General features: G+C 40.3%; 1 protein-coding gene across 2 annotated transcripts; it reads right to left on the minus strand.

Moving 5' to 3' along the window:
- Nucleotides 1-25: 25 nt before the first annotated feature.
- Nucleotides 26-21,310, minus strand: LOC140070609 (carbohydrate sulfotransferase 4-like). Of its 2 annotated transcripts, none has more exons than XM_072117301.1 (2): nt 21,177-21,310; nt 26-2,476 (listed from the first exon to the last, which is right to left on the minus strand). In XM_072117301.1, the coding sequence occupies exon 2, from the start codon at nt 2,460-2,462 to the stop codon at nt 1,269-1,271; it is 1,194 nt and encodes a 397-aa protein (XP_071973402.1). In that variant the 5' UTR covers nt 2,463-2,476; nt 21,177-21,310; the 3' UTR covers nt 26-1,268. The 2 variants fall into 2 exon arrangements, with proteins under 2 accessions (XP_071973402.1, XP_071973403.1); XM_072117302.1 differs by lacking the exon at nt 21,177-21,310 and adding an exon at nt 6,270-6,397.
- Nucleotides 21,311-27,263: the final 5,953 nt, after the last annotated feature.

The following is a 27,263-nucleotide window of genomic DNA, read 5'->3' on the forward strand; positions in this document are numbered from 1 at the left end:
AAAATTATGGGAAGCACTGTATATACTAAAGGGGTTTGCCTATAAAAAAAGATCTCAAAATGTAATCCCTAGTGATGTTTACACAATAAAGATAATTTTAACCCCTTACTGTACAAATGTACTCACTTTTATTTTAGCTCCTATAACTCATAGATGGTCAGTATGTAGGTGGGGTCTCTCCAAGAAGGAAAGTCATGATACCTTTAGTGCTATGAAATGATGTTTGCTGACAATGTGCTTAGATTCTTAGGGTACTGGGGTTATCTACACTTTTATTTAGCTTCTGAACATTCTACTAGTATCTGACACATAGAAAAAGAGAGATGCCACAGAGATAAGAGATCCATGAGTTGGATATAAGGCAAAATGACACTCTCAGCTCTGTTAACTCACCTATAACACACAGTAAGTCTCTGCACATTGTTACTTGCTGATAGGAAGTGTCTGAGCTGGTCTTCTTATGCAGGGGAAGGGGCAGGAGGCAGAGAGCACTGCAGTGTGCAGACAAGAAAAGCTATTCATGAGAGGAATCCGACCATAGTCAGAAGAATTCCAGGGGCAACCAAAACACCAGGACTGATAGATACAAGTCGGAATTATATCTGGGAAATGCTTTATTTTTGTTAATAACAATAAATTAGAGAATGTGTTTTTTTGTTATCCTTAGTATATTTAAGAATCTTGTATTTTTCGGAATACCCCTTTAATGACTTATGAGGAGGAGGCATTCTTTTGAGATTCGCCAGGTAGAGTAAATTTGACAATTTCGTGCCTCCACAACTGTAAATTCACACCGCCCCCTCTCCTTAGTAATGCAGTGAAGGCTCCTGCTCCCGGTACATGTAGCGCTGACAATGTCATTGTGTAGTCGATGACGCCACCTAAGTAATACAGAGGGTCCAGACAGCCATTGATTACTTGAAGTTGGGGTGGGGGACTGTGGGCCACAATTCAGGTAACAGGATGGCGCCCAGGGCTATTGCCTACCCTCGCCTAAATGTCGTCCAAGCCCTGCCTCCATAGACATCATTGAGTGCTCTGTAGACTGTTGCTGACAAAAAAAATCTACAATTACAAAATATAAATAGATTAGAAAAAAAGGATATGTTTCAGATATATGTGATTTTATAGAGCAAAAGGCAAAATTGGTGGCACATTTAAAAAGAATTTAAAAAATTAGCATAAAATTATTTATATCTTGTATTAAATAAATAATATTCTGCCTATATTTATGTATCTATCTTAGTGATAACTTAATAATGCCTTGCTTATCCTTGTAGTTCAAATTTGGAAGGTTTCTCACTAGTCTTTGCCCATTTAGGTATAGGCAGCAATAATTCATAATCCAAATCATTCTGTTCTTCTTTGTTTTTAAGTAATTTGTACCCAAATACTTTCATTGCCCTTGTGCACAAATTTTGTATTTTTTGTACAGATTCAAACTGTAAAGACTTCCGCCATGCCTTAGAAACATTGACTGCATTTCTGGAATTGATAACAAAATTGTTCCCATTTCCTTTTCCATGAGTTAAATTGTGTATCCAGTCTTTAAGCTTGGGGTTGAAGTTAAGATTACTAAATTCATACATCTGCTTAGCTTTCCCAATAGGATTTTGTACTATATCTTCATAACGTAGCATCATATAGCGACTAGCCAAGGCACTATGGCTGCCATTGGTGGCTGAAAGATAAATGTCTGCTTGGCTGTTACAGATAGTTTCCATCAGTTTGTAGGGTACTTCTGATGTTTTGATAGACTGGTTACTTGATAAACCTTTTTTGATGATAGCATTGTCATATGAAAGCTCTGAAGATGCTTTCTCTCGAGACTGAAAGACAGCACGAGGATCCCGCACCAAGTGGAGTACTTTGAGGTTAAGAGATGGATCTTTAAGCAATGGATAAAGACTCTTTAAATCAAAGACTCTAACTTCTTTTATCACAATATGATTGTAGGTTTTACATGATTTTTCAACAATGTCAAATGAATATGATTTACAAAGTGTCCTACAAGCAGTCTGGGAGATGATGTCCCTACGATGAAAAATATGGCACGCAGGCGGAGAACATAAAGCTCTACTGGTTTCCCATTGAAACAAAGTTGATTTAAGCCTTTTCTGTGGCATATAGGCATCAAATACAGACATGTCACATAAAAAGACAGATCGGACCAAATCCCGCACAGCCATTTGTAACACTGTGATTTTATTATTTGGAAGAGTAGACCATATGTGCCATGCAGGTTCCATCATGTAGAAGACATCAGGATGCTGACTGAAGATTTGACCAGTGAAGGAAGAACCCGATCGCCAGGTAGAAAGAATAAGGATATGCATTCGCTCAGGTTTCTTTGCAGGAGAAGGTGGCTTGCCGTACTGCAGTCTCATTATAACAAAGAGGAATCCCATACACTGAGCAATTATCAGGAATAACAGGAAAAACTTGCCTCCTGAAACCTTCATAATCTACATCAGCCCTATATACAGGAAAAAAGGAAAACATTAAAAATGAAGCATAATAGTAGAGATGGGATTATTTTATTACTCCAATAATTGTATTGTATAACTCCTAATAATAATAGGGCTAAACAGCTTTCAATGCTATAAAACAGAATATTAGTTTGGGTGTATTTCCTTCAGTGTCATGGTTTGGAGCTGCTTGAGTGCTGCTGGCTGTGGGGAACTACAGCTTATAATAGTGAAGATCAAGTGAGTTAGTGCAGTGTTGAAAAATAATGGTTGCCACACAAAATATTGACACTTTGGGCACAGTGGGGCAGATTTATCAATATTTGTAGTTGCCCATGGCAACCAATCACAGCTCCTCTTTAAAATATTCACGAGCACTGGTAAAACTAAAGCTGAGCTGGCTCCAGCGGCGGTCTCTGTGGCTCCTGCAATCCAGCATGCGCGGCCCTGTCTCTTAGGGCGCGCGCGCCAGCTCACTGAAATTTAAAGGGCCAACACGCCGATAATTGGTACTGGCCGGCCGCCTTACCTGTTAACGTCCCAACCCCTTCCTGTGTCCACTGCCAGATCTTTTTGCTTCTATGCCTAAGAGAAAGCTGTTTTCTAAGCCCTTTGTGATTATCCTGATTTCCCGTTGTGACCTTCATTCTGTTCCTGACCGATCCCCTGCTGCCTGTCCTGTCCAGTGGGTCCGCTACCCCTTGTTACTGACACCTATATAGCTGGCTTGAATTGGTGAAAAAGAGTCATGCTGAAGGTACCTGAGATAGTGAATGAGCACTTAGTTCTGGGAGTTTTGATGTGTGAGGGAACATCCCGACCTCAAAATACACTTAAAAGAGGGTATGGAGACTATTTTTTAAATTCCTATTTAGTTTAGAAAAAGGTGCAGAAAAATCTGGTTTTGCTCAAAACCAGGGCATAGCAGGGAAGGGTTAAAGTCAGAGCCAATGGGCCCCTCGGGTTTTATCAACTTCGTTGCAAGGTTTCTTGTATGACGCTCACTTAAATTGACTCCAGTCTCCTGCTCATATAGTGTCTCTGTGTTTTTGCCTTATAGATGAGACTCTTATACTCTTATATATCACAAATATTAGGCAAAAACACTGGTATTTATAAATGCCAATGAGATTCTTTAACCCCTTCCACACCTTGAAGTAACTTTACGTCATAGGATGCGGATAGTTCCTGCACCTTGACATAGAGTTATGTGAGAACTTTAAAGTGTCACTGTCGCAGGTGACAATGACACAAAGTTATGATTGCCGCCGAATCTGGTATCATAGCAACCGGCCAAGGGACTGCTACGATAGGTACAGAAATGTATCTGTATGGCCAATCAGACAGCAATCATGTGTGAAGAGGAGGGAAGAGGAAGGTTACAAGCTCCGTTCTCCTCAAACAGTGTTGTGAAAGTGAAGAGATTTGAGCACCAATTTTTAACCCCTTGATCTATGAATAGTCCTCATAATTCCCATACTATAAGGGAGCTTATAGCACCAATTATCGGTCCAACAGAGCCATTGCTGGAACACGGACAGACAGCGTGGGTCCTGGGGAGCAGAGATAGCATAATGACCCATTGATTTCTATGGGTCTGTTCACATGTCCATTTTTTTTTAACTGATGTGCAGATTGTGAGACAAATGTTGCAGCATGCAATATTTTTTTCCCACATATGGACCACTGGCCAAAAATACAAATGGTACATGGATGAAATCCTTATGCGGTCAGTTTTTTTCCTCAAATGTTGCTAGGCAATCAACTGGGCAAGGCAGAAAATTAAAAAAAATCAACCGTCCGCAAAAACATTAATGTCCGCAAAAAAACGAATGCATGTGAAAAATTGTTGCTGATACAATACAGACTGCAACATCTGAATGAGCCTTTCCTTCTAAAATTATGCTAATGAGCCTGAAAGGTGTTACCAGAGCCCCTCAGGTCATAACGCGACGCTAGTGCACAGGGGGAGGTCCTCGGCCCGAACGCACATGCGTTTCCAGAGAAACGCATGCGATCGGCTTAACAATCGCATGTGTTTCCCTGGAAACGCATGTGCGTTCGGGCCGAGGACCTCCCCCTGTGTGCTAGCGTCGCATTATGACGGACGCCTAGCGGATTGTGTGAAACGCATATACAACAGCTGAGGAGGGGTGATTTGCCTAATTACATCACTGTTAACATTTCCGTTTACAAAACGCATCGTAAATGCAATGTTAACGCATGTGTTAACAATGCGTTAACACATGCGTTTTGTTAACGCATGCGTTAACATTGCGTTTACAAACGTAAATGGTAATGTAATTAGGCAAATCACCTCTCATCAGCTGTTGTATATGCGTTTCAAACGCAATGAAAACGTGACCAAAAGGCAACGTGTGAACGCGCCCTAAGATTGAAGACACATGTGGCGTTTTTGGGCCGTTTTTAATTAGTGCGTTTTCAGATAGTTAAAAATGCATCCGTTTTTTTAAAAACACATGCGTTTTTGTCCGGCTTTCCGAATTTGCACAATTAAAAACTGACAAAAACGCATACGTTTTCCAAGAACGCATGCTTTTTTAAAAAAACGGATGCGTTTTTTAAGTTTCTGAAAACACACTAACTAAAAACGGCCTAAAAACGCCACGTGTGTCTTCACCCTCAGGGCGCGTTCACACGTTGCGTTTTGACCTGCGTTTTCATTGCGTTTACAAACGTAAACGGTAATGTAATTAGGCAAATTACCTCACATCAGCTGTTGTATATGCGTTTCAAACGCAATGAAAACGCAACCAAAATGCAACGTGTGAACGCGCCCTCAGGAACAGGTAAGTAAATGGGCCCCAATGTCTCAACCTCCCCCTGCTCTCTCACTACCCCCTCTGTCTGTGTAATCTAGCATCAGCAGGCAGTGCATTTATAAATATATAGGAAAAGATTACAATCTGCAAAAATGTGTGTCTTCAAATGTCCCCATCTGGATTATAAAGGTGTAAAAGGTGCAACACTGAAAAACTCAGGTGCTGCAAACTCTGCTGGGAAAGTGGCCGTTCTTTTCGCAAACGCTGTAAAAAAGTCACAGATATAAGCGTAAAAAAACTAACTATAAATGACCCCCCAAGTGTCCAAGCTTGAATAAAAGAATATACTTCCTATTTACTTCTCTCTGCTCATATAGTTTTTATAAGTTGAAAAATGGCACAGTATCTGAGTCACTTAATCCCACAACTAGTAAAGATCCAGTATATATCACAGTTACTCATCTGTGGCAGATTCACTCCAATCAATGTATCGAGGGTGCAAAGTCTCTCCTTCCTGGACCTCGATTTGAAAATCACTGCAGTGGAGGTTTAGTTTCTCTGAATGCTTAGGGGCGCAATGGTATCCTGTGTCTTTGTTCTGGATGTGATCTTCCCATGGTTCAACCCACCTTTACATCAAGTTCTGGTAACATCTCACTGGGATTATCAAGGTAAGAAGCTTATATAGTGTAAATCCAAACGACCGTTAAATTCATTATATCGTGTTTCAGCCTTTGGCTTTGTTAAAGGAATGCTAGTTATTTACTCCATCTATCCATCACCTTTTCCCCTGATGAAGTCACCTTGAGTGACGTAACGCGTGGGATACGTTTCACACCCTGGCTGCTTTGGATGCCTTGCCTTTAACTACTGAATCCACCCTATTTTTTGGTATAGTGTAGATATGTACACTTTTTAAGTGTTTTTGTCTGTGTATGTTTTCAGGTTTTGAATACTAAGAAACTATTTCCATTAAAAGGAGGCGTATTTATGACACATTGGGGCACATTTACTTTACCAGTCCGTGGAGTTCACAGAAAGTGCATTGTTCAACTATAATGCCGCAATTCACTAAGATCGTGCGCCCGATATCCTGCATGTGTCGCTTCCCTGCTCAGTTTGCGCCGGAGTTCACCTTCTTCTTCCTGGTGCATGTAAGTGCATTGTCTTGCAACACAATTTGATAGCTAAATCAACGCCCCCCCAATTTCTGATGCATGAAAGCCAGCGCAGCTGCGCCAAAAACCAATCACATGCGACACAATCCCAGCGTTGACACCTGTTAAATACCTGTCAAAGCCGTGCAAATCCCGAAAACAGCGCAGGGTCCGACGAAAGTGAGCAGCGCTACCCTTAGTAAATAAGCCCCATTGTCTTTTCTTGTGGTTTATAGTATCTACTCCATCTAAATATTTAAAAGTACTTCCTACTCAGGTGTCCCACATAGTTGCAAGTTCAATTTAAAATAAAATGAAATTTATAGAAATTTATAAAAGTCTCCATGTCGATTTTCTGACAATTGCACTTATAGTGCAGTATTTATTATAAAACAAAGATTTTAGTACTTGTGATACCACGGGAGTTATCTGCATTTGGTTATACTCATGTAGATTGTAGGGAAAACCTGCTTCAAATTGAAGATGGGATTAGGCAAACATTTTTGAATTAGGAGCGGAAAGTCCAATCATTTGCAGTCTCTGCACATAATGATAACTGGATGTAAATCTACAAAAAATGGGGACATACCCCTAACAATAACAACAAAAGAAATCTAAAATATAGTCCATTTATTTGATCAATTAAAAAAACAAACAAATACTTATAGATAAAGTTATTCTAATCAAGAACAGTGAGGGTATGAACTAACACTAAAAAATGGGGGAAATAACACACTTGACCACTAGATGGCAATACATTTCTTTTTTCAATATAAGCACAGTGGTAGATGAGCTGGGCTACTGGTGTAACTAACAAAGATGCGTCTCTGGAGAGGAATAGCGCGGAACACAATTCAATGTCCAAAAAAGAAGAAAACTGAATTGGCCTATTATAGAAATAAATATAGTATGGGCATAAACTAGTGGGACTTCTTCACCCAGTGGAGGTCTGTTTGTATATATCCCCTGCCCTACATAAGTCACTAAAAGGTAATTGGAGGGTGCAAAACAGGGTTAAAACTTCAATCTATCATTTTATTAAAATAAGAACAGAACGCAGCATCCTTTAGATACACACTGACGTGTGGGGAAATATATTGGTGCCATGGATGCAATTCCCTGTGAACAGATGAATACCTCCTAACTGTGCGCGATCCAGCAGAAAAGTCACACGTCTCCATTTCGTTTTTGCAGTATTTTGTTATGCAGTAAAGTGAAGCCTCCTGTTTTTTTACCTCATCAGCCAGACATTCCTGACAATAGAATGGCCACAGTTTGCTGGTCATGTCATCTCTATCACCCTGCCCGGACCTTATGATAGTATTCTTCAGTATAAGATCATGGTCCTGGCAGGAGGATTCAATTTACATATCAATAAAGCGGTGCAGAACTTTTAATAGATGTATATTGGTAAACTACCTAAAATCCTGCCCCCACACCAGAAATCATGAGGTAAGGTGGCCAACCCTTTTAAATCAGACAGAAGCAATACAGGCAGTTCCCTACTTAAGGACACCCGACTTACAGACAACACATAGTTACAGACAGACCCCTCTGACCTCTGGTGAAGCTTTCTGAATGCTTTACTATAGTCCCAGACTGCAATGATCAGCTGTAAGGGGTCTGTAATGATGTTTTATTGATAATCCTTGGTCCCATTACAGCAAAAAATGTTTAAACTCCAATTGTCACTGGCGCCAAATTTGTTTTGGTCTGGATCTATAATTATAAAATATACAGTTTCGACTTACATACAAATTCAACTTAAGAACAAACCTCCGGACCCTATCTTGTACGTAACACGGGGACCGCCTGTACTAGAGTTTTCTGAGCTGCTTTTGGTAGGTGCTGCTGGACCTACAGTAGACAACTGTTTATTTGAAATCAATCATTCAGTGAGCTGTCTACATCTGTTCACTGCAAATTGCATCTGGGCCACCAATATATTTCACCACATTTCAGGCAATATCTAAAGGATTCCTTTTTCTGTTCTTATTTAAAATATAATGATAGATTGAAGTTTTAATCTTATTTTGTAGAATCCCAATATCTCCCAGTGCATACCTCCCAAACGTCCCGGAATCAGTTGCGGTTTTCCAGCTCTGTCCGGCGGGAGGTATGTGCCGGGACATCAGCTTTCTCTGCGTCTTTTGTACCGTTTTCTCTCCTACAAAAGTTTGGAGGTATGCCGGTGACTTATATAGCGGAAGCAGTACCAAAAAATCTGCAAGGCGATGATTTCATTAATTTAAAAAAAATTGCCAAAAAAGAGAGTTAGGGGATTTTAACGTTAGAAAATGTATACTGGTTGGGTTAAATGCAGACTTTAAGGAGAAATAGCTTTTGTATAATGTTAATTTTAGGAATCCAAGGGAAGTGTTCACACATGTCATCTTATTGTGTTTATATTCATACGCACTATAACATTTTTAGGAAAGTTACAGTAATCAGCTATTTAGGAAAATATTCCACTTTATTTGTAATATAAACAAAATGGATAATTTTATATTTTTCTGTATATTTTATTTTAAACTGCCCTTGTAATTATCCATGCTATGTGGGACACCTGAGTAGGTGGCCCAGTGTAATTGGTGGCCCAGGGGTTGAGTACATAACTAACATTCCCATGTCAAAGAAAAACTTGATTGTTGTGTGAATTCATATATGCAGTTTTTAAAAAAATATTTTACAGGCCATTCAAATTTTTATGAGCATAAGTATAATAAATAAAAAAAGAAATCCAATATATTGCTGGCGTGGATTTACACTACTGTATATATGCTTCTTACCTTGAGTCTTCCAGTAAGATGTTACCACCATTTGACAAAAACGTAGGTCAAAACATTGAAAGACTACACCCAGAACAAAAACAGAGGATACTATTGGGCCCTAAGCATTCAGAGAAATTAAACATCTAGTGCAGTGATTTCCAAGCGATCCAGAAAAAAGTTATTTTATACCCTTGCTTCAATGAATAGAGTGACTTTACAATTCAAGAAACAGACGCACAAGGCTGTGCTGTAATACCTTTCAGTGGATTCAGGCACATGTCTGTTATTTTAAAGGACCGTGTGTCCATTGTGTGAAGAGGTAGAGCTTTTCCTAGTCATATCCATATGACGGATCCATTTATCCTATTGAAGTCATTAAGGGATATTTATCATATTCCTTTGCTTGTGCACCAGCATATGATAGCCCCACCGTTGCTTTTTCGCAGAGCAATACAGTACATTTAGAGGCTGTAGGCTCTTGATGTATCCGGGAAAGGGGGGGAACAAATGGATCCAAAAAGGAAGAAAATCTTATGTAAATGGTGTGCGAAAAAAGGACCGTTTTTCACAGCCCATTGTGATCACAGTTGTGTGCAGATAGGCTAAAAATATGTTGGTTCACATTTAAACATTTTTAAAATCCCCACCGGTCTGTAGAGCAAAGGGTTCTGATAGGTGAGCAAGTTTGATATACTGAAACATATAGAGAATGCAATATGAATAGCAATGTCCAATGGTCTCCAAAGAAGGCAAAGTGTTCAATGAATGTCAACACAGGTTGGGATTTTCCTTAGACATTACATGTCACATATAAATGTAAAAAGATACTTCTCTTCCCCCCTGAAAAAAATGCATATTTATATACACATCACGGCAGATTTGCTGCCTGAGGCAAAGATAAAATGCTGCTCCTCCCCAGCAGCCCCTGATTGTCTGCTATATTCCATCTACTGAATTTACAGACCAATATTTCAAAAGCATTTACTAACAATTAATAATATCCCTACCAGTGCCGCTGGCTCACTAACACTCTGTGACTGACACTGCAAATGCTGATACGGTCACCTACACTAGTAGGTTAGTCACAGGCATTGGTGGGATCTAGTACATTGTAGGTGATGATCTGCTTCATTAGGAGGATGACTTTGTTATGACTTCTCCTGGACATGTTTTATGACTGTTGAACATGTGTCCAAATGTCTTCATGTCCTGGCACATCCCCACACTGTGCCCATCAGGGATGGATTTTAGGGAGGGCTTCCTAGGGCCCCCACCACTTTACTCATAAGGCCCCATAGCGATGTCCGATAGTCAGCCTCTCTGCCTCCAACCTATGAGAGTGGCTCACTTGCTCTGTTACTGAGTGTTTCGCTGCGCAGCCTGTCTGGCCCCCCTGAACTCAATCTCATTCTGCATGCAACATTCTTAATTAGGAGCTGAGCTACATGCAGAGTGGCACCTGACACCCCCCATCCCCCCAGGATTTGTGTATAAAGCCTCTGCCTCCCCATTCTCTGTATTAATAGCCTCCCTGTGATTTTATATAATGAATGAGGCCAGTAGTAAAATAATAAAACAGACATCCTGCTAGTCCTTTCTCCTTTGTCTATTGCTATTGCTTTGCTACTCTGTGTATCTGACCTCTGCTATGTTTATTCGACCATTCTCTCGCTATACAATTCTGTGTCTCACCGCCATCTTGGATTTGACCCAGTTCTGTCTAACTTTGCTTGTCGGTCTATTATCTGTTGTGTGTCCCTCAGTGTCTTGTCTATTCTGCATGAACACTACTCTGTCTCTGACTTTGGTTACCTGTCAACTCTGCCATCCAGCAAGTTTTCCCTATTACCTAGAAGGGCCTCTCAGGGTCCATTACTAGTTTCCTGATAGTGGATTCACCTTTATTATGGCGGTTTATCTGCTATAGGAAGGTCCATAGTCTGGAGGAACATTGCAGGGTCAGTTCGACACCACTCACTCATTCTGGCAGCTTGCACCAAGTCTACTTGTAGTTGTAGGTGGTATAACCATCAGCTCCCTGCATCATGCTTGTGCCTCTGCTACTGCCAGCTTCACAGCAGCACATAGCAGTGTTAGTGAGGAGGAGAGGACCACAATGTGAGGAGAAGTGGGTCCACAATGTGAGGGGAGGAGAAGAGGGGCCGCAATGTGAGGGAAGGAGGAGTAGGGCTGCCACAATGTGAGAGGGAGGACCACAACATGAGATGAGATGGAGAGTGGGCTACAATATGAGGAGGGGAAAAGAAAGGGGCCACAACATGAGAAGGGTAACGAGAAGTGGTCACAGTATAAGAGGGGGGAAGGAGAAGGGGCCCCAATATAAAAAAGAGATGGAGAGGGGCCTACCATGTGAGGGGAACAAGGAAAAAGGCCACAACATGAGAAGGAGGAGCGTGAGCAACAATATGAGTGAGAGTTAAGAGGGGGGGGGGGGGGGGAGATGAAGGAGCCACAATGTGAGGGGCCACAATACAGTAAGGCAAAAATATGAGGGGGGCTACAATATGATGGGGCAGCAATGTCATGAGGCCACAATTTGATGTGGCAGCAATGTAATGGAACCAATGTGAGGGGGAGCACAGTGAGGCACAAATTTTTTTAAAAATAACACCAAATAATGCACCTTTCAATAGAAATTGACCTAACAATTCAGCTCGTGGTGAAGCAGCCAAACACATTCCAGAACATGCTTCTTTCATGATCCAGTGTGGTGGCGTCATCCAGATGGTCACTTTGAAGTGAGATGTAAATTGGTTGTATAACATCAGGGAGGCGAAGAGTTTAGCACTGAAGCGCTCAGAATGTTACAGCAATTCAGATGTGAAGGAATAAAAGATTTGTATACAAACATAACTACAATAAATATACATATAAACACCACAGTGAAAGGGTGACGTAATCATCGCAGTCCATGCCTGTGACATAATCCTCAGTCCTGCAGTTCTCTCCTCATCTGGCTCTTTAATCCCACACATCTCAAAACCCACACGTCTACGGACATGGCAACTGCTGTTGGTCCATAGACACCTTCAAGTGTTATGTTATAGCTATAGCTATTTTTAGCAAAAGCATGTATTTTTTTTGCCTACCTATTGTGTTTTTGCACCTTTTACTGGGCACACAACGGACTACTGTGCATTTATTAGAAAATTGATAAATCTATATATAAATGGAACATTTTCTGCTTGTTTAGCTTGACATATTTATTCACTTATTGACCCTGTGCCACACATTAGCACAGGTAATAACACAATGGTGTTCAGTGACCCATTATATCAGATAAGGGCAGAGAACAATGGAAATTGAGGTTCTGCCAGGTAAACAACAATCAAGATGTTATGGTGCATTCATACAACATTAAAGTAGAGGAGACACAACCATAATTTTGTTATTTGGCCCGTGACCCTTTTTTTTTTTTTTTTTTTTTTTTTTTTATAAATCAGAAGGGCAAAGTATAAAAGTAAACTTTTTAATTTACCTAATTAACCCCTAACCACTTTTTTTTGTCTTTTCATTTTCTACTCCCGACAGTCTATGTGTACAGAACTATGTGAATGCTTGTTTTCTGAGTAACAAATTGTACTTTGTAGTGATGCTATTTAACCCCTTAAGGACGGAGGGTTTTTCGCCTCATTTCTCGCTCTCCAACTTCAAAAATCCATAACTTTTTCATTTTTCCGTGTACAGACCTGTGTGAGGGCTTATTTTGTGCGTAACAAATTTTACTTTCCCGTAATGTAATTTATTTTAACATGCCGTGTACTGCGAAGCTGAAAAAAAATTCCAAATGTGGAAAAATTGAAAAAAAAACACACGTGCGTCACGTTCTTGTGGGCTCAGTTTTTACGACTTTCACTCTTCGCTCCAAATAACACGCCTACTTTATTCTTTGGTTCGGTGCGATCGCGGTGATACCAAATTTATACAGGTTTTATTGTGTTTTAATACATTTTCAAAAATTAAACGAATGTGTACAAAAAAGAAAAAAAATGTTTTGCCATCTTCTGACGCTAATAACTTTTTCATACTTTGGCGCACGGAGATGTGTGAGGGGTAATTTTTTGCGAAATGAGGCGACGTTTTCATTGCTACCATTTTGAGGTCTGTGCGACATTTTGATCATTTTTTATTTCATTTTTTATGTTATGTAAAAAGGTGTAAAAGTCGCATTTCGGACATTTGGGCGCCATTTCCCGCCTCGGAGGTCACCGCCGGCCGTAACCGTTTTTATATTTTGATAGATCGGGCATTTTGGGACGCGGCGATACCTAATATGTCTGTGATTTTTACTGTTTGTTATGTTTTATATCCGTTCTAGGGAAAGGGGGGTGATTTTAACTTTTAATATTTTATTAATTTTTTTTTTTTTTTAAACTTTTTTTTTTCTTTTTTTTTTCACTATCTTTTAGACCATCTAGGGTACATTAACCCTAGATGGTCAGATCGCTGCTACCATATACTGCAATACTTCTGTATTGCAATATATGGCATTTTTGCAGCACATTCATTACAATGAGCCACTGGCTCATTGTAACGAATATGCAGCTGCCAGATAGCCTCGTGTCAAAAGAAGACACGAGGCTACCATGGCAACCGATCGCCGCCCCCCGATGACGTTCGGGGGCGTGGCGATCGAAAAAAAGAAGAGGGCTCACGGGCTGAGTCCTCTTCATACAGAGGTGGGGGTTTTTGCATTTTGCACAAAACCCCCACCGCTAATAACCGCGGTCGGTGCTTGCACCGATCGCGGCTATTAACCCCCTAAACGCCGCCGGCAAAGTCGCCGGCGGCGTTTCAAAGACGGCGGCGCGCGGGCGCCGGCGTCTTTTAAACGCCGCCGGCGACTTTGCCGACGGCGTTTAGGGGGTTAATAGCCGCGATCGGTGCAAGCACCGACCGCGGTTATTGGCGGTGGGGGTTTTGTGCAAAATGCAAAAACCCCCACCTCTGTATGAAGAGGACTCAGCCCGTGAGCCCTCTTCATACATCCCTTATACCTCTGCGCCGTAGAGCTACGGCGCAGAGCGTTAAGGGGTTAATGTTCCATGCCGTGTACTGGGGAAAGGGAAATAGGTGAAAACATGCATTTGCACCATTTTCTTGGGGGCTTGGTTTTTACAGTTTTCAGTGTGCACTCTAAATAACACATTGGGGCACATGGACAATACTATGGACTTGGCACCTGTTTTCTATTGGACGTTGCATATTCTTTTATGTTCAAAGTGCTTGCACATGTATTTAAGAAGTGTCACTGCTGCACTATTCTACACGCAACACAAATTTGGTCACTGAAGGGAGCATTCCTGTGCACAATCGGACAGTGCACCACATTTATCAAGCAGAGTCCGACAGAAGTGTGCCGCACACCCCATGGTAAAGGCTCACCAAATGATGCACCATGATGAACGTACGATACAATTCCTGAATCTGGCGCCCTCTGCACACTACATAGGTAAACTGCACATAGTGCAGTTTGTACAATTTTTAGTAAAAGTGCCCCATTTTCTTTATTCTTTGGGTCAGTTCATGGGTGTTAGAGGCCCTTCTACAATTGTAAGGTGATTGCCAAATTTATCTTTGATCCCAGTGCTGGGATATGTAGCACAAAGAATGACACAGACACTTGGTCATAAGCTGTTCTCAAATCACTGCATTTATTTCAAAGGCGGCAGTCGTGTATATCAGAACAATAAAAAAACCTTGCAGAGGGCATGAAAGGGTGATAAAATAATGAAATGCTATTGGTTAGCTTGAATATACCAGAACCTCCCCTTTAAGCCATTTTCCCAAATGAACTTCATGTATAGTTTTTACTGGAATAATACTAGACTATAGGGAAACAGAATTTTACACTAAAGGCCCTTGTGTTGGCTCTGTATAAGTCACAACATGGCCTTCAAGCAGATAAGCTGCAGAAAAAGACAAGGTAAACAATAGTGAGGACAAAGTATTTTTTAAACAGTTTGCACAAAATGATGTTTGAATCATGACAAGGCTTGACAGTGGACAAAATGGTGTCTGGAGAGAAATATGATATCTCTCACATGGGGGTACCAGGTTTTTACAGGTTTTATTGTGTTTAATACATTTTTTAAAAATGTAAAGTTAAAAAATCTATAGTACGATAGAAAAGAGAACCTAGGGTTAAAGTATCCTAGGCGGTATGAAAAATAGTAAAAAAAAAAGAAACCCTAAAAGTTGGAATCTCCTCCCATTTCCCTAGAACTGGTATAAATAAACAAATAAAATTATAAACATATTAGGTTTTGACGCGTCTTGATTAGACTTTGAACCCTGTCATGAAAGACAGCACCCAAAGCGGCACTTTTTCTACATTTTGCAACATATAAAAAGTGATCAAAAGATCGTACAGTCTCCAAAATTGTAATAATGAAAATTTAAGCTCTGTAGACTGAAGTATGAAAAAGATATTATCGCCAGAAGATGACGAAACAAAAAAATGTTTTTGTACAGAAGCTTTTAATTTTTAAATATACATTAAAATGTAATAAAACCTATTTAAATGTAGTATCACAGTGATCATACTGACCAAAAGAATAAAGTAGATGTGTCATTTAGGGCACACAGTAGAGGCCATAAAAATCAAGACCAAAAAAATATCACAAATGCATTTTTTTTACCAATTTCATTGCATTTGGAATTTTGTTCCCACTTCCCAGTCCACGTCATGGAATATTACCGTCTCTTTGAAGTACAATTTAATATGGAAAAACAAGCCCTCACACAGCACTATACAAAATAAAAAAGTTAGATTTTTGAAGGTAGGTAGTGAAAAATGGAAACACAAAAACAAAAAAGGGCCAAGTTGTTAAGGGGTTAAAGCAAAAAGATAGGTGATTAATGAACCCATTGTCATGTTCGGGAATGAATTTTATATTGAGCACAATAGAGTACATTTTCTTTGACAATGATAGATTTGATATCATAGGAGCTGACACCCTATGGCATATAGGGAATGGAGTATACTGCAGTTCTATAAAATAAGGTGTGACTGGTAAACAGTATTATGCGCCCAACAGATGGGCATGTAAAAAGTACAGTTTACATATAACAAACACAGATGGAGTTATGCGGTACTGATTATGTACAGGATATAACATTTTTACCCATCATAAAATACTAATGCGTAAAATGTTTGAATGAGTTATCAGCCCTTCAAAGGACATTGTCACCAGATTTACCCTATAAAACTACTACCCCCCCCCCCCCCCTCTGGACGGGTTTGAATTCTCCTTTCTGGAATTCGCTCTTTTATGTAAAATATTGCCCGAGTACCTAGTCTTAAAAAAACTAGCAGAGAAAAGTCATATATATTTCCTGAGATGAGACTGTAGGTGAAGTGTCACATTAGATGCCCATATCTTTGGGTCTATAGTACCTAGAAACATGGTTTTGTATCATATTAAAGATAAGAATCTCACCTTTCAGATGTTATCAGGTGGTTCATGGAACCACAGCCTGATGTGATCTGTAACAGGAGATTCTTATCTTTAATATGGCACAAAAACATGTTCCTGGGTACTATAGACCCAAAGATATGGGGTGCTTGAAGTGACATTGCAGCCAAATATGACTCTTCTCAGCTGGTCTCATAGGGGTGGTGGGAGTCTCATTTTATTATGTGTGCATTATAAATACTGTGTGTGTGTGTATGTATATATATATATATATATATATCAGTCATGAAAAAGTTTGCACACCCCTATTAATCTTTAATAGTTGTTAGTTATCAAAATTTGGGTTTTTGGAACAGTTACAGTATTTCAGTTTGATATATCTAATAACTGATGGACACAGTAATATTTCAGGATTATATTTGAGGATTATTGTACAGAAAATGTGCAATATGCATTAAAACAAAATTTGACAGGTGCAAAAGTATGGGTACCCTTATCATTTGCTCTATTTGAATACTCCTAACTACTTTGTACTGACTTACTGAAGCACTAAATTGGTTTGGTAACCTCATTGAGCTTTGAACTTCATAGCCCGGTGTATCCAATCATGAGAAAATGTATCTAAGGCAGCCACTTGCAAGTTGTTCTCCTATTTGAATCTCCTCTGAGGAAGCATCATGGGCTCCTCAAAACATCTCTCAAATGATCTGAAAACAAAGCCATTTTCATTTTGGAAAAAGGTCCTATGGACTGTTGAAACAAAGATTGAGTTGTTTTGTCATACAAAAATGCGTTATACATGGCGGCCAAAAAATACCGCATTCCAAGAAAAACACTTGCTACCCACTGTAAACTTTGGTGGAGGTTCCATCATGCTTTGGGGCTGTGTGGCCAATGCCGACACTGGGAGTTTTGTTAAAGTTGAGGGTCGCATGGATTCCTCTCAGTATCACCAGATTCTTGAGAATAATGTTCAAGAATCAGTGACGAAGTTGAAGTTACGCCGTGGATGGATATTTCAGCAAGACAATGGGGCACATTTACTAAGGGAGCGAACAGTGCATTTCCGTCGGGTTTCACGTTTTTCCCTGAATTGCCCAGGTTTTTTTGGTGTATGCGATCGGATTCTGGCACATCGGCGCCTGCTTGCATGCGACACAAATCGGGGGGCGTGGCCGTCGGGCAACCTGACTGATTCGGACACACCGCGGAATTTAAAAAAGCAAATTGTGTCGCTAGATCAGCACTCACATGCACTGGGAAGAAGAAGCTGAACTCCGGCGGACCTCAGCGGGGGAAGCGACACATGCAGGAAATTGGATGCACGGTCTTAGTGAATCATGGAAGACCCGAATCCTCGCCAGAAGAATTTGCCCCAATGGTCCTAAACACCGCTCCAAATCTACCAAGGCATTCATGCAGAGGAACAATTACAATGTTCTGGAATGGCCATCCCAGTCCCTAGACCTGAATATCATTGAACATCTGTGGGATCATTTGAAGCGGCTGTCCATGCTCGGCGACCATCAAACTTAACTGAACTGGAATTGTTTTGTAACGAGGAATGGTCTAAAATACCTTCATCCTGGAAGTCATTAAAATCTACAGGAAGCGACTAGAGGCTGTTATTTTTGCAAAAGAAGGCTCTACTAAATATTAATGTCACTTTTCTGTTGAGGAGCCAATACTTTTGCACCTGCCAAATTTTGTTTTAATGCATATTATACATTTTCTGTAAGTACAAAAGACCTTATTTCGGTTTTTCAATAGACGGATTCGGATTTTTCAGAATCCATCGGGTTTTCGTTCGGCCACGCCCCCCGATTTCCGTCGCGTGCATGCCGGCGCCAATGCGTCACAATCTGATTGCGTGCGCCAAAATCCCGGGGCAATTCAGGGAAAATCGGCGCAAATCGGAAATATTCGGGTAACACGTCGGTAAAACGCGAATCGGGCACTTAGTAAATGACCCCCATTCTGACTTTCAGACAGCTTGATAAATCTGCCCCTATGTGTCTAAAGTGCAAAGTAAATACACATATGACACTAAACACGTATTTATTGCTAATATTCTTTGTTCAGGTTACAGATATATTCTTTTAAATACCAGTGTTAGACTCTATGTATGTTGTTTTAATATGGCTCAAGCAGAACCATTGATTGTAAGTAACATGATTGAATAAAGAAGTATGTATTAATGAAGTTCTGGCAAATTTCTTACACATATTTTTACCTTCTATTTTGTATTTCATCCATTTTCTAGCACTGTAATTATCTCAAAATGATGCCACATATACATTTATCAACAACTTGATTTATATTAGACTACTTTTGTACCTCTCAGAATAACTAGTGCTATACACACATAGGTATATACTGGAGGCAAGTATCCAAGGTTTAGTTTTATGTTTGGGTAATTCAGTTTTTTTTGCTAGTTGAGATGACAGCAGAGGCACTGCTACAAGATTTTGTACTGGGGACCTCAATCTTTAACCTCTTCACGCTCAGCGTCCGATATATCGGACGCTGAGCTCAATGACTTAGCGCTCAGCGTCCGATATATCGGACGCTGAGCTGATGCCGGTTCAGCTCAAGATCTGAGCCGAACCGGCATCGGGAAAGACGGGGTGCCGGCTGTGACTGATAGCCGGCACCCCAGTGTAACACCCGCGATCGGAGTTGTCGCCGATCGCGGGTGCTTAACCCGTTAAATGCCGCGGTCAGCGCGACCGCGGCATCTAACATGTATCTGGGGTGTCTTTCCCCCACGATCGGCCCCCCCGAACCGTTTTCGGGGTGCGCCGATTGTTGCTATAGTAACTCTGGGGTCCGATCTGGACCCCAGAGTTACCTGCAAGAATTGCCAGTAAGATGGCGTCTGTGACGTCATCTTACTGGCACAGTGCCAGCCTATGCAAGTGTATAGGCTGACACTGATAATACTCTGCAATACATGAGTATTGCAGAATATTATCATGAACAAGCAATCAGATGATTGCTTCTTCATGTCCCATGGTATAAAAGTGAAAAAGTAAAAAAAAAAGTTATTCAATAAAAAAATAAAGTCATAAATCACTAAAAATGCCCCAAACCCCCAAAACATATAAAGAGACATATAACTCAAAAAAAAGTCTAAATCATAAGACAAACCCCACATATATAGTATCACCGCGTCCGTAACAACCCGTAGAATAAAAGTAAATCATTATTGAACCCGCACGATAAACGCCGTAAAAAAAACTGTTATAAACCCTCCAAAAATTATGATTTTTACCTTTTCAATCCCACAAAAAATGCTATAAAATGTGATCAAAAAACCATATGTACTCAGACATGATACTGGTGCAAAGTACAACATGTTCCGCAAAAAACAAGCCATCAACCAGCTCCGTAGCCAAAAAAGTAACAATGTTATGCCACTTGGAAGACGGCAATACATAAATGATAGATTTTTCCCCACATTAGGGTTTTGTTTGACAAATTTAGTAAAACGTAAGAAAATATATTCATGTCTGGTATCCCCGTAATCGTATCGACCCATAGAATAAAGATAACAGGATTATTAGTCTATACGGTGAACACCAAAAAAAAAAAAGTAAAAAATCCAGTACAGAATTGATGCTTTTCTACTCCTGTCCTCAAAAAAAGTTCCTAAATTTTCAACAATAGGTGATACAAACCCCAAAATGGTAACACTGGAAAAAGCATCTCATCCCGCAAAAAAAATGCTGGGGGGTCTTTGTACTCAGGAGAAATTGCAGAACAAATTGTATGGTGGGTTTTCTCTTTTTATCTTTTGGAAATGTGTACATTTTAGGGCTAAATGAACGTATAAGGGAACAATATGACCATTCTAAATTTCACCTCCATTTTGATTCAATTACTATGAAGATCTCAAGGGGTTAACAATCTTCGTAAAAGCTGTTTCTGATAGCTTGAGGGGTGCAGATTTGAAAATGGGTTGGTTATATATAAGGGGTTTTGATGCTAAATATGTAAAATTTCATTCAAAACTGTATTTATCCCCAAAATAGTCAATTCTGAAAATCCGGAAAAGCGATATTCTATTTGTAAGCCACGTGACATCAAAATAAATTATCCAGACATTTCAGAAATTATGAAAATGTAAAGTAGACAAATGGGAAATGTTATTCAGCAACTTATTTAGGTGGTAAATCAATCTGCCTGAAAACGCAATGATTTTTTGAATTTCGAAAATGGCAAATTTTTCCAAAAATTTATCATATTTTCTTTTTTTTTGTAAATAAACGCAAAACTTATCTGCCAAAATTTACCACTAAAATGAAGTACAACATGTGGGGAAAAAACAATCTCAGAATCGCTTTGATAAGTAACAGTGTTCAAAAGTTATAACCGTATAAAGAGACGCAAGTCAGAATCCAAAAAATCGGGCTGAGCCTTAAGCTACAAAATGGCTGCGTCCTTAAGGGGTTAAGCATTTGTGGATAGGTATATTTCTGCAGAATAAATATGTTACATGTATGCTTTGCCTCCTAATCAAGATACTTAAATAAAATAATACAAAAACCTGTCTTACCTGTAGACAGTGTCAGACCTGAATCTGATATTCTGCAATCGTATACCCTCTTCTTCCTTTTGCCTTTGTATGTGTTCCAGTGCTACATCTACGCCTTAGCTTTGTAGCAGGTTTGGCACCTGGACATGTGTCACTGGTTCCGCCTCTCTGTACTTTTACAGTTCTACAGTATATATGACTCTCCTTCGTCCTCTCATTTTGTGGGAGGTCCAGTTATAAGTGTTTGTATTTTAAATCAATGACAAAAGTATCCACACAGAACATCCAATTATACGCAGGTGCTGAAATGGGTAAGGTGCTCTAACCATACACCATTTTACAACCTGCATAGTTTCATAAGGATTATGGCAGGTACATATCACAAAGCTTTGCACAAATGTGACAGCAGTTCTGCTGAATGCCAGCACACACAAAGCATTTAATCTCACATTTTACTTCTCAGTCCCCAAACTGAACCTTTATAAGAAGAAAAAAAGTTGTGGCCAGACACTAGGCCACATTACTAGCTCCTTGCCAAACTCCAACCTCTGAAGCTGCACCAAGGCTTCCACCGCTTCTTGGGAACATTTGTAGGGCTTATTCTTGCAACTTTTCTAATGCAGTCATAAGGTTATTGCCCTCAACAGACTTCTTCCTTTGTAAAGGGGAGCAGGGCACCCACATCAGGATTGTTTGCATCTTAATAATATACCCCAGCAAAGTCCCTACCTTTCCAGGCCGAATCATGGCCATAGCAAAGGCATACATTGGGGCCTATTTCCTAAGGGTTTGCGCATCTCATTTTCGTCTGACCTCCCAACGTTTTCGGGACAGGTATTTAGCAAGGGACTGTGTCGCACGTGAACGGATTTTGGCGCAGCTGCGTCTGCTTTCATGCGACAGAAATCGATGGGCGGGCCAACGGACGATCCGACTGATTCGGACTGAGCGCGGAATTTAACATTCAAATTGTGTCACAAGATCAAGCACTTACATACTGGAAGAAAGGTGAACTCCAGCGGACCTGAGCGGGAAGCGGGATGCAGAATATCGGGCGCATGATCTTAGTGAGTCGCAGCACATTGCATTCCAGTCAGACAATGCACTTCTGGTGAACTCTGCCGGCCGGATAAGTAAATGTGCCCCATTGAGTTTTACCTCTTACCATGTTACATGCCTCAGCAAGCCCTTATCTCCCAATCCTACACTGACACAGAGGTTAGGAGTGGTTCATTCTTTATCCCATCTGTTAGGGTAGAAAATTCATATCAGTTCTCGTATATATTTCCCTTCCTGGTGGTACTCTGGTTTAGGTAATGAGTAATGCTAATCTAACCTTTCCTATGCTCTATCCCAAATGTCTGCCATTGCTGTTTATTCTCTGTTATTCCCTCCCTCCATGTTGCACCCTCATAAGGAATCTAGCTCAACACAGTACGTCACTTAAAGGACACCAGTCATCAGGTCTCTGTCACTATTTCTGTCACCTCTACCTGTTGGAGCAGCTCACAATGATCCATCACAGACTTCATCTAGTCACTTCATACATTTATCATTATAAAATCATCTTCTCTTTATTATGTAAATGAGGCTGGTCACATGGTCAGAGGCAGTGATGTCACCCCTGTTACCCCTCCCCTCTCCTCCCCCTGCTCATGTCTGTGTGTAATGTATAGTAAAGCATTGCTAGTGTCTGTATCTGCTGACATGCTATCCCTCCTAATACACATGTGAGAGGCACATACATCAGCTACACAAGTAACTGACATGTTCTGCTATAACACGGCTGCCTGGAGCTGCTGTATCTCTCCTAAACACACACAGGCTGTAGGGGGCGCCAGCACCAGGAAGCGCATCATTATACAGCCTCACACCATTATACAGGCTGTCAGTCAAGCACTGGGGGTGTGGCTGTGCCTCCCATTCATGAATAAGCCGGACAGCTTCAATATGCTAATGACTCATTGGACATTTCAGATTCTTTTGCATACAGCCTTGGGAGCTCATTGCTTCGGTTTACAGGCATCTAGAGGGACAATGAAGGGATAGAGGCAATGCTCTCTAATGGCAGTTTATGAAAATATATTTAGTTTAGGGGGGTTATTTTGCCTGACGGGCTCTTTTGAAGAGGAGAATCTTATTGGCTCATCAGGATTGGAATATAATAGAATAGAATACATTTTAATAGAATAAATTATAAAAATGATAGAGCATAATGATGATTAGATGTACGGGAAATAGTATATAAATAATAGTGCATGATTTTAGGAGTAAATTGAGTGAAAGGAGAATGGAGAAGAGACTGGTGGGAGGGAGATGCACAAAGGAGGGATGTGAGCATTGGTAAAACAGTCAAACTTCACATCGCTCATGTGCAAAGCCCCCAGCAGATTGCAGACAAAAGAAAATATCTAGTAGACAAGATACAAATAAAAAATATAATCAATATATATAATATTTAAATAATTATAATATCATTATAAAAACCTTCGTTAAAGGAGTATTCCCACAAAGACAAGTTTTCAGCACATTTTTTTGTGCTGAAAAACTAGGCTTATATTCGAGTATATATGGTACTATACAAACTACAGATAAGATTAGGTCTTTATCCAGGGGAGGTAGGCACTGTGTGTGTTATAGCTGAGATGTAGCAGGGCTGAGAGTGTGTTATAGCTCAAATATAGCAGGGCTGACTCTCTTTGTAATCGCTGCATCTCATGGATCTCTCATCTCTGATCTGTCTCATCTCTCTTTTCCTAGTAGAATGTTCGGAAGCTAAATAAAAGTGTAGATAAGCCCTGGACCCTGATAATCTAAGCACTTTTTCAGAACACAGCATCTCATAGCACTGGAATTTTACACTGACCATCACTGAGTGATAGGAGCTAAACAGCAATAAAAAAAAGAGTAAAATTGTAAAGTAAGAGGGTTTAAAGGGAAAATGTCAGCAGAAAGTGACCTAATAAATTTCTTCCAGTATGTTGCCAAGCAGCCGAAAACCTTCCAGATTGTGTTTCTTTCATTACCCAGTGTGGTGGAATCATCCAGAAATTCAACTTTGAACTGAGATGTAAATTGGTTGCATAAATTCAAGGGGGTAGAGATTTTAACACTTCCTCAGAAAGCCCCCTCTCATTATTTAATAATCCTGCATCCAGAGACACCGCCAAACAGATCTCATGATGCATGATCTCAATCACAGAGGAGGAGGCGTTCAGATCTTCAGCGACTTCAATGTAAAACTCTCTGCCTAAGTGACTAGATGTCACTTCAAAGTTGATTTTCTGGATGATGTCATCACACTGGATCATGAAAGAAACAAAAAATTGGAGGTGTTACGCTTTTTAAAAATTTACTGGCAGAGGGTTTATTAGACCTGATAACAGGTTGCATTATATGTGTAGACATCCCTATGGGATTCAGATTTGAGAACTTTCTTTCATGGACAAGCCCGTCTAAGGTCTTTTGATGTGAAGTCCTCCAAAGGTCCTGAAACCACTGACTGAAAGCAGGCAGAAAGGACCCATCCTCTATTCCCAAAGAAGCTTGATTCTAGTACGATATGTAGGGTGTGAATTCCAGACTTGTAGGGCCTATGCTATTTATACAGCCTACAGCCCATGGCAGTCTTAATGCTCCCCTGAGCATAATGTCAGAAGCTTACATTGACTTCTATGGGACTTACAGAAACAGCATAGCACAGCAAGTTTTGCTGATAACCACATAGACATTTGAATGCAGCTCAGAAGATTAAAAAAAGGAATGTAATGTTATAAAGTGACAAGACTATTTAGGTTGATAATATTAAAAAAAAAAAGGAAAAATGTTCTGCTAAGGTCAATTCATGATTTATTTCTGTAATACAATACTGTAATCATTGTCCCACCTTGTTGAATCTCATGTTCCTCTTGGTGACTCTAGCTGTTGTCTGCAGAGCATTGCCAGTTTCTTACCCACAGACTGGTAATGTTCCCATTTGCCCAGTCATGCAAGAGATTGTGATTGTCCACATTGTGATTTTCAATAAACAAGCAGTGTCTAACTATTTACTCAGTAACAAGGAGACTTTTATTGAGTTGTGAAATATTTGCACCTTATCCATAATCTCAAGGTGACACTACAATAATTAATTCCTATAAAGACATCGCATTTGACGGAAGTCATTGGGCTTTCATAATTAACTACACCCTGATGGGAAACTTTCAATGCTAAGAGAAGGCATTTTGTTTCTCTAGACAACAAATTCTACATCAAATTGTCGTTAATGCAATGTGAATGTAGAAGCAAAATGAACGTAGACGTGGTGTAAATATAAACCACAATGTACATGCAATGTTAGCACAAATGCCTTGTAAACACTATGGGGCAGATTTACTTACCCAGTCCATTTGTGATCCTGTGTGGAGGATTCGGGTCTTCCGGCGATTCACTAAGGCAGTTCCCCCAATGTCCACTAGGCGTCGCTGCTGCGCTGAAGTTCGTCGGAATGCACTGAAGTCCCCCAAGCCAGGCCGGGTGCAGGTAAGCACGTGTCAAGCGACACTTTTTTTTTTTTTTTTAATGCGGCGGTTTTTCCGAATCCGTCGGGTTTTCATACACATTCATGCACATTCTTCTAGGTGCAAACTGCTTGCACAGGTATTTAAGAAGTGCCCGCGCCACATTTGTGTTTGCACTGTTCTTAGTAAATGTGCCACAATGTGAATACAAATGTGATGTGCCCACTATTTAACTGCAATGTGAACGAAAACATGTAAACACAAACGCTATTTTACCGTAAACATGATGTAAATGCTAAAGTAATGCAAACAAAATGTAAACACAATAGTAACATAAATCTAATTTACAAACAAACATAATGTAAACACAAACTCAATGTAAACATAGAAATTATGTAAACGCAGAAGCATTGTTACCACAAACGAAATGTAAACGCAAAGACATTATTACTGCAAATGCAATGTAAACGCATATGTAAATGTATGGCATTTCAGGTAAAAAAAACAGTTTTCTGGAATAGAAAATTGGTAACCCCTGAGGAAGCGTAGGCGAAACGCATGTTGGGGAGTACCCGGACTACCATATTGCGCTAAGAATTGGGTTGTAACCTTTGATGTAAGATATTTTTCATGAAAGATCACTTATAGCTGGTAGATATACCCTATATCTTGCATATTGCATAATTGGCCCAGTGGGACTATAGCATTGGGTTCTCTGATTGCATCAATTGTACCTATTTTTTAATATACCTAATAAAGTTAGATGAATTTGTATTTTTATATAAAGAACTGTGCAACTCCGTTGTTTTGTGGTAGCAGATTGATACATCTCTCTCACTGTTACCTCAAATATGATATAAATGTGAATGCAATGTAAACGTAGAAGCGATGTAATAGTGGAAGGGGATGTAAGCACAAAACCTTGTAAACATAATGGCCGAAATATCTGAAAAATGGTGCAATCTGTCTTTGTGCACTTTGTGCCACATTATTTATTTGTGTCACACACTCTAACTTAATCTGCTCTGTTTTCAGGATGTGCAAACAGTTGTACCTTTTTTTCTTGATGCGCTAGATCTCCTCTCCCGCCAGCATAACTCGGCGTCCCCGCGCCGGGAATGCGAGGGGGCACAATCTGACCTCAGTCTCTACCACACAGTCCTGGAACTGATCGGCAATGCAAACCCGAGTGAGGAGATTAGTGGCACGGAGGCAGATGTCGATGCCACAGGGGGTAACCCTGGAGACGCAGCACATGGAAGCTGCGGCTCGAGCAACCGTCAGGTAGATGTCCAGAACACTGGAGCTGGGTGGAAAACTGAGCTGTTTGCCGGCAAAGGCTTGCTGGAATACCTCTGGTTAATTTGGTGGATAGTAAGGGAAAGATCATTGGAAGAGCTGCAGGCGACCGGACTTGACATCCGTGATATTCGTGGAATGGGTGACATGCAGTCAATCTGCACAATGTGAGATAGGCAGCTGAGTTACTCTATACGATTATGGCTGGTAAATATGAGCTTGCTGATTTATTCTATCCGATAACAATTAGCTCATATATCATCTTTGACTGGCTTACCACACATTGCTGCTACTCATTATAGCTCATCCA

This window comes from Engystomops pustulosus, chromosome 7, assembly GCF_040894005.1.
Source record: "Engystomops pustulosus chromosome 7, aEngPut4.maternal, whole genome shotgun sequence".
NCBI classification, from domain to species: Eukaryota; Metazoa; Chordata; class Amphibia; order Anura; family Leptodactylidae; genus Engystomops; species Engystomops pustulosus.

Bases quoted from the DNA above. Each gene is read 5' to 3' on its own strand.
- LOC140070609 (XM_072117301.1), bottom strand. From the start codon at position 2,462: ATGAAGGTTTCAGGAGGCAAGTTTTTCCTGTTATTCCTGATAATTGCT.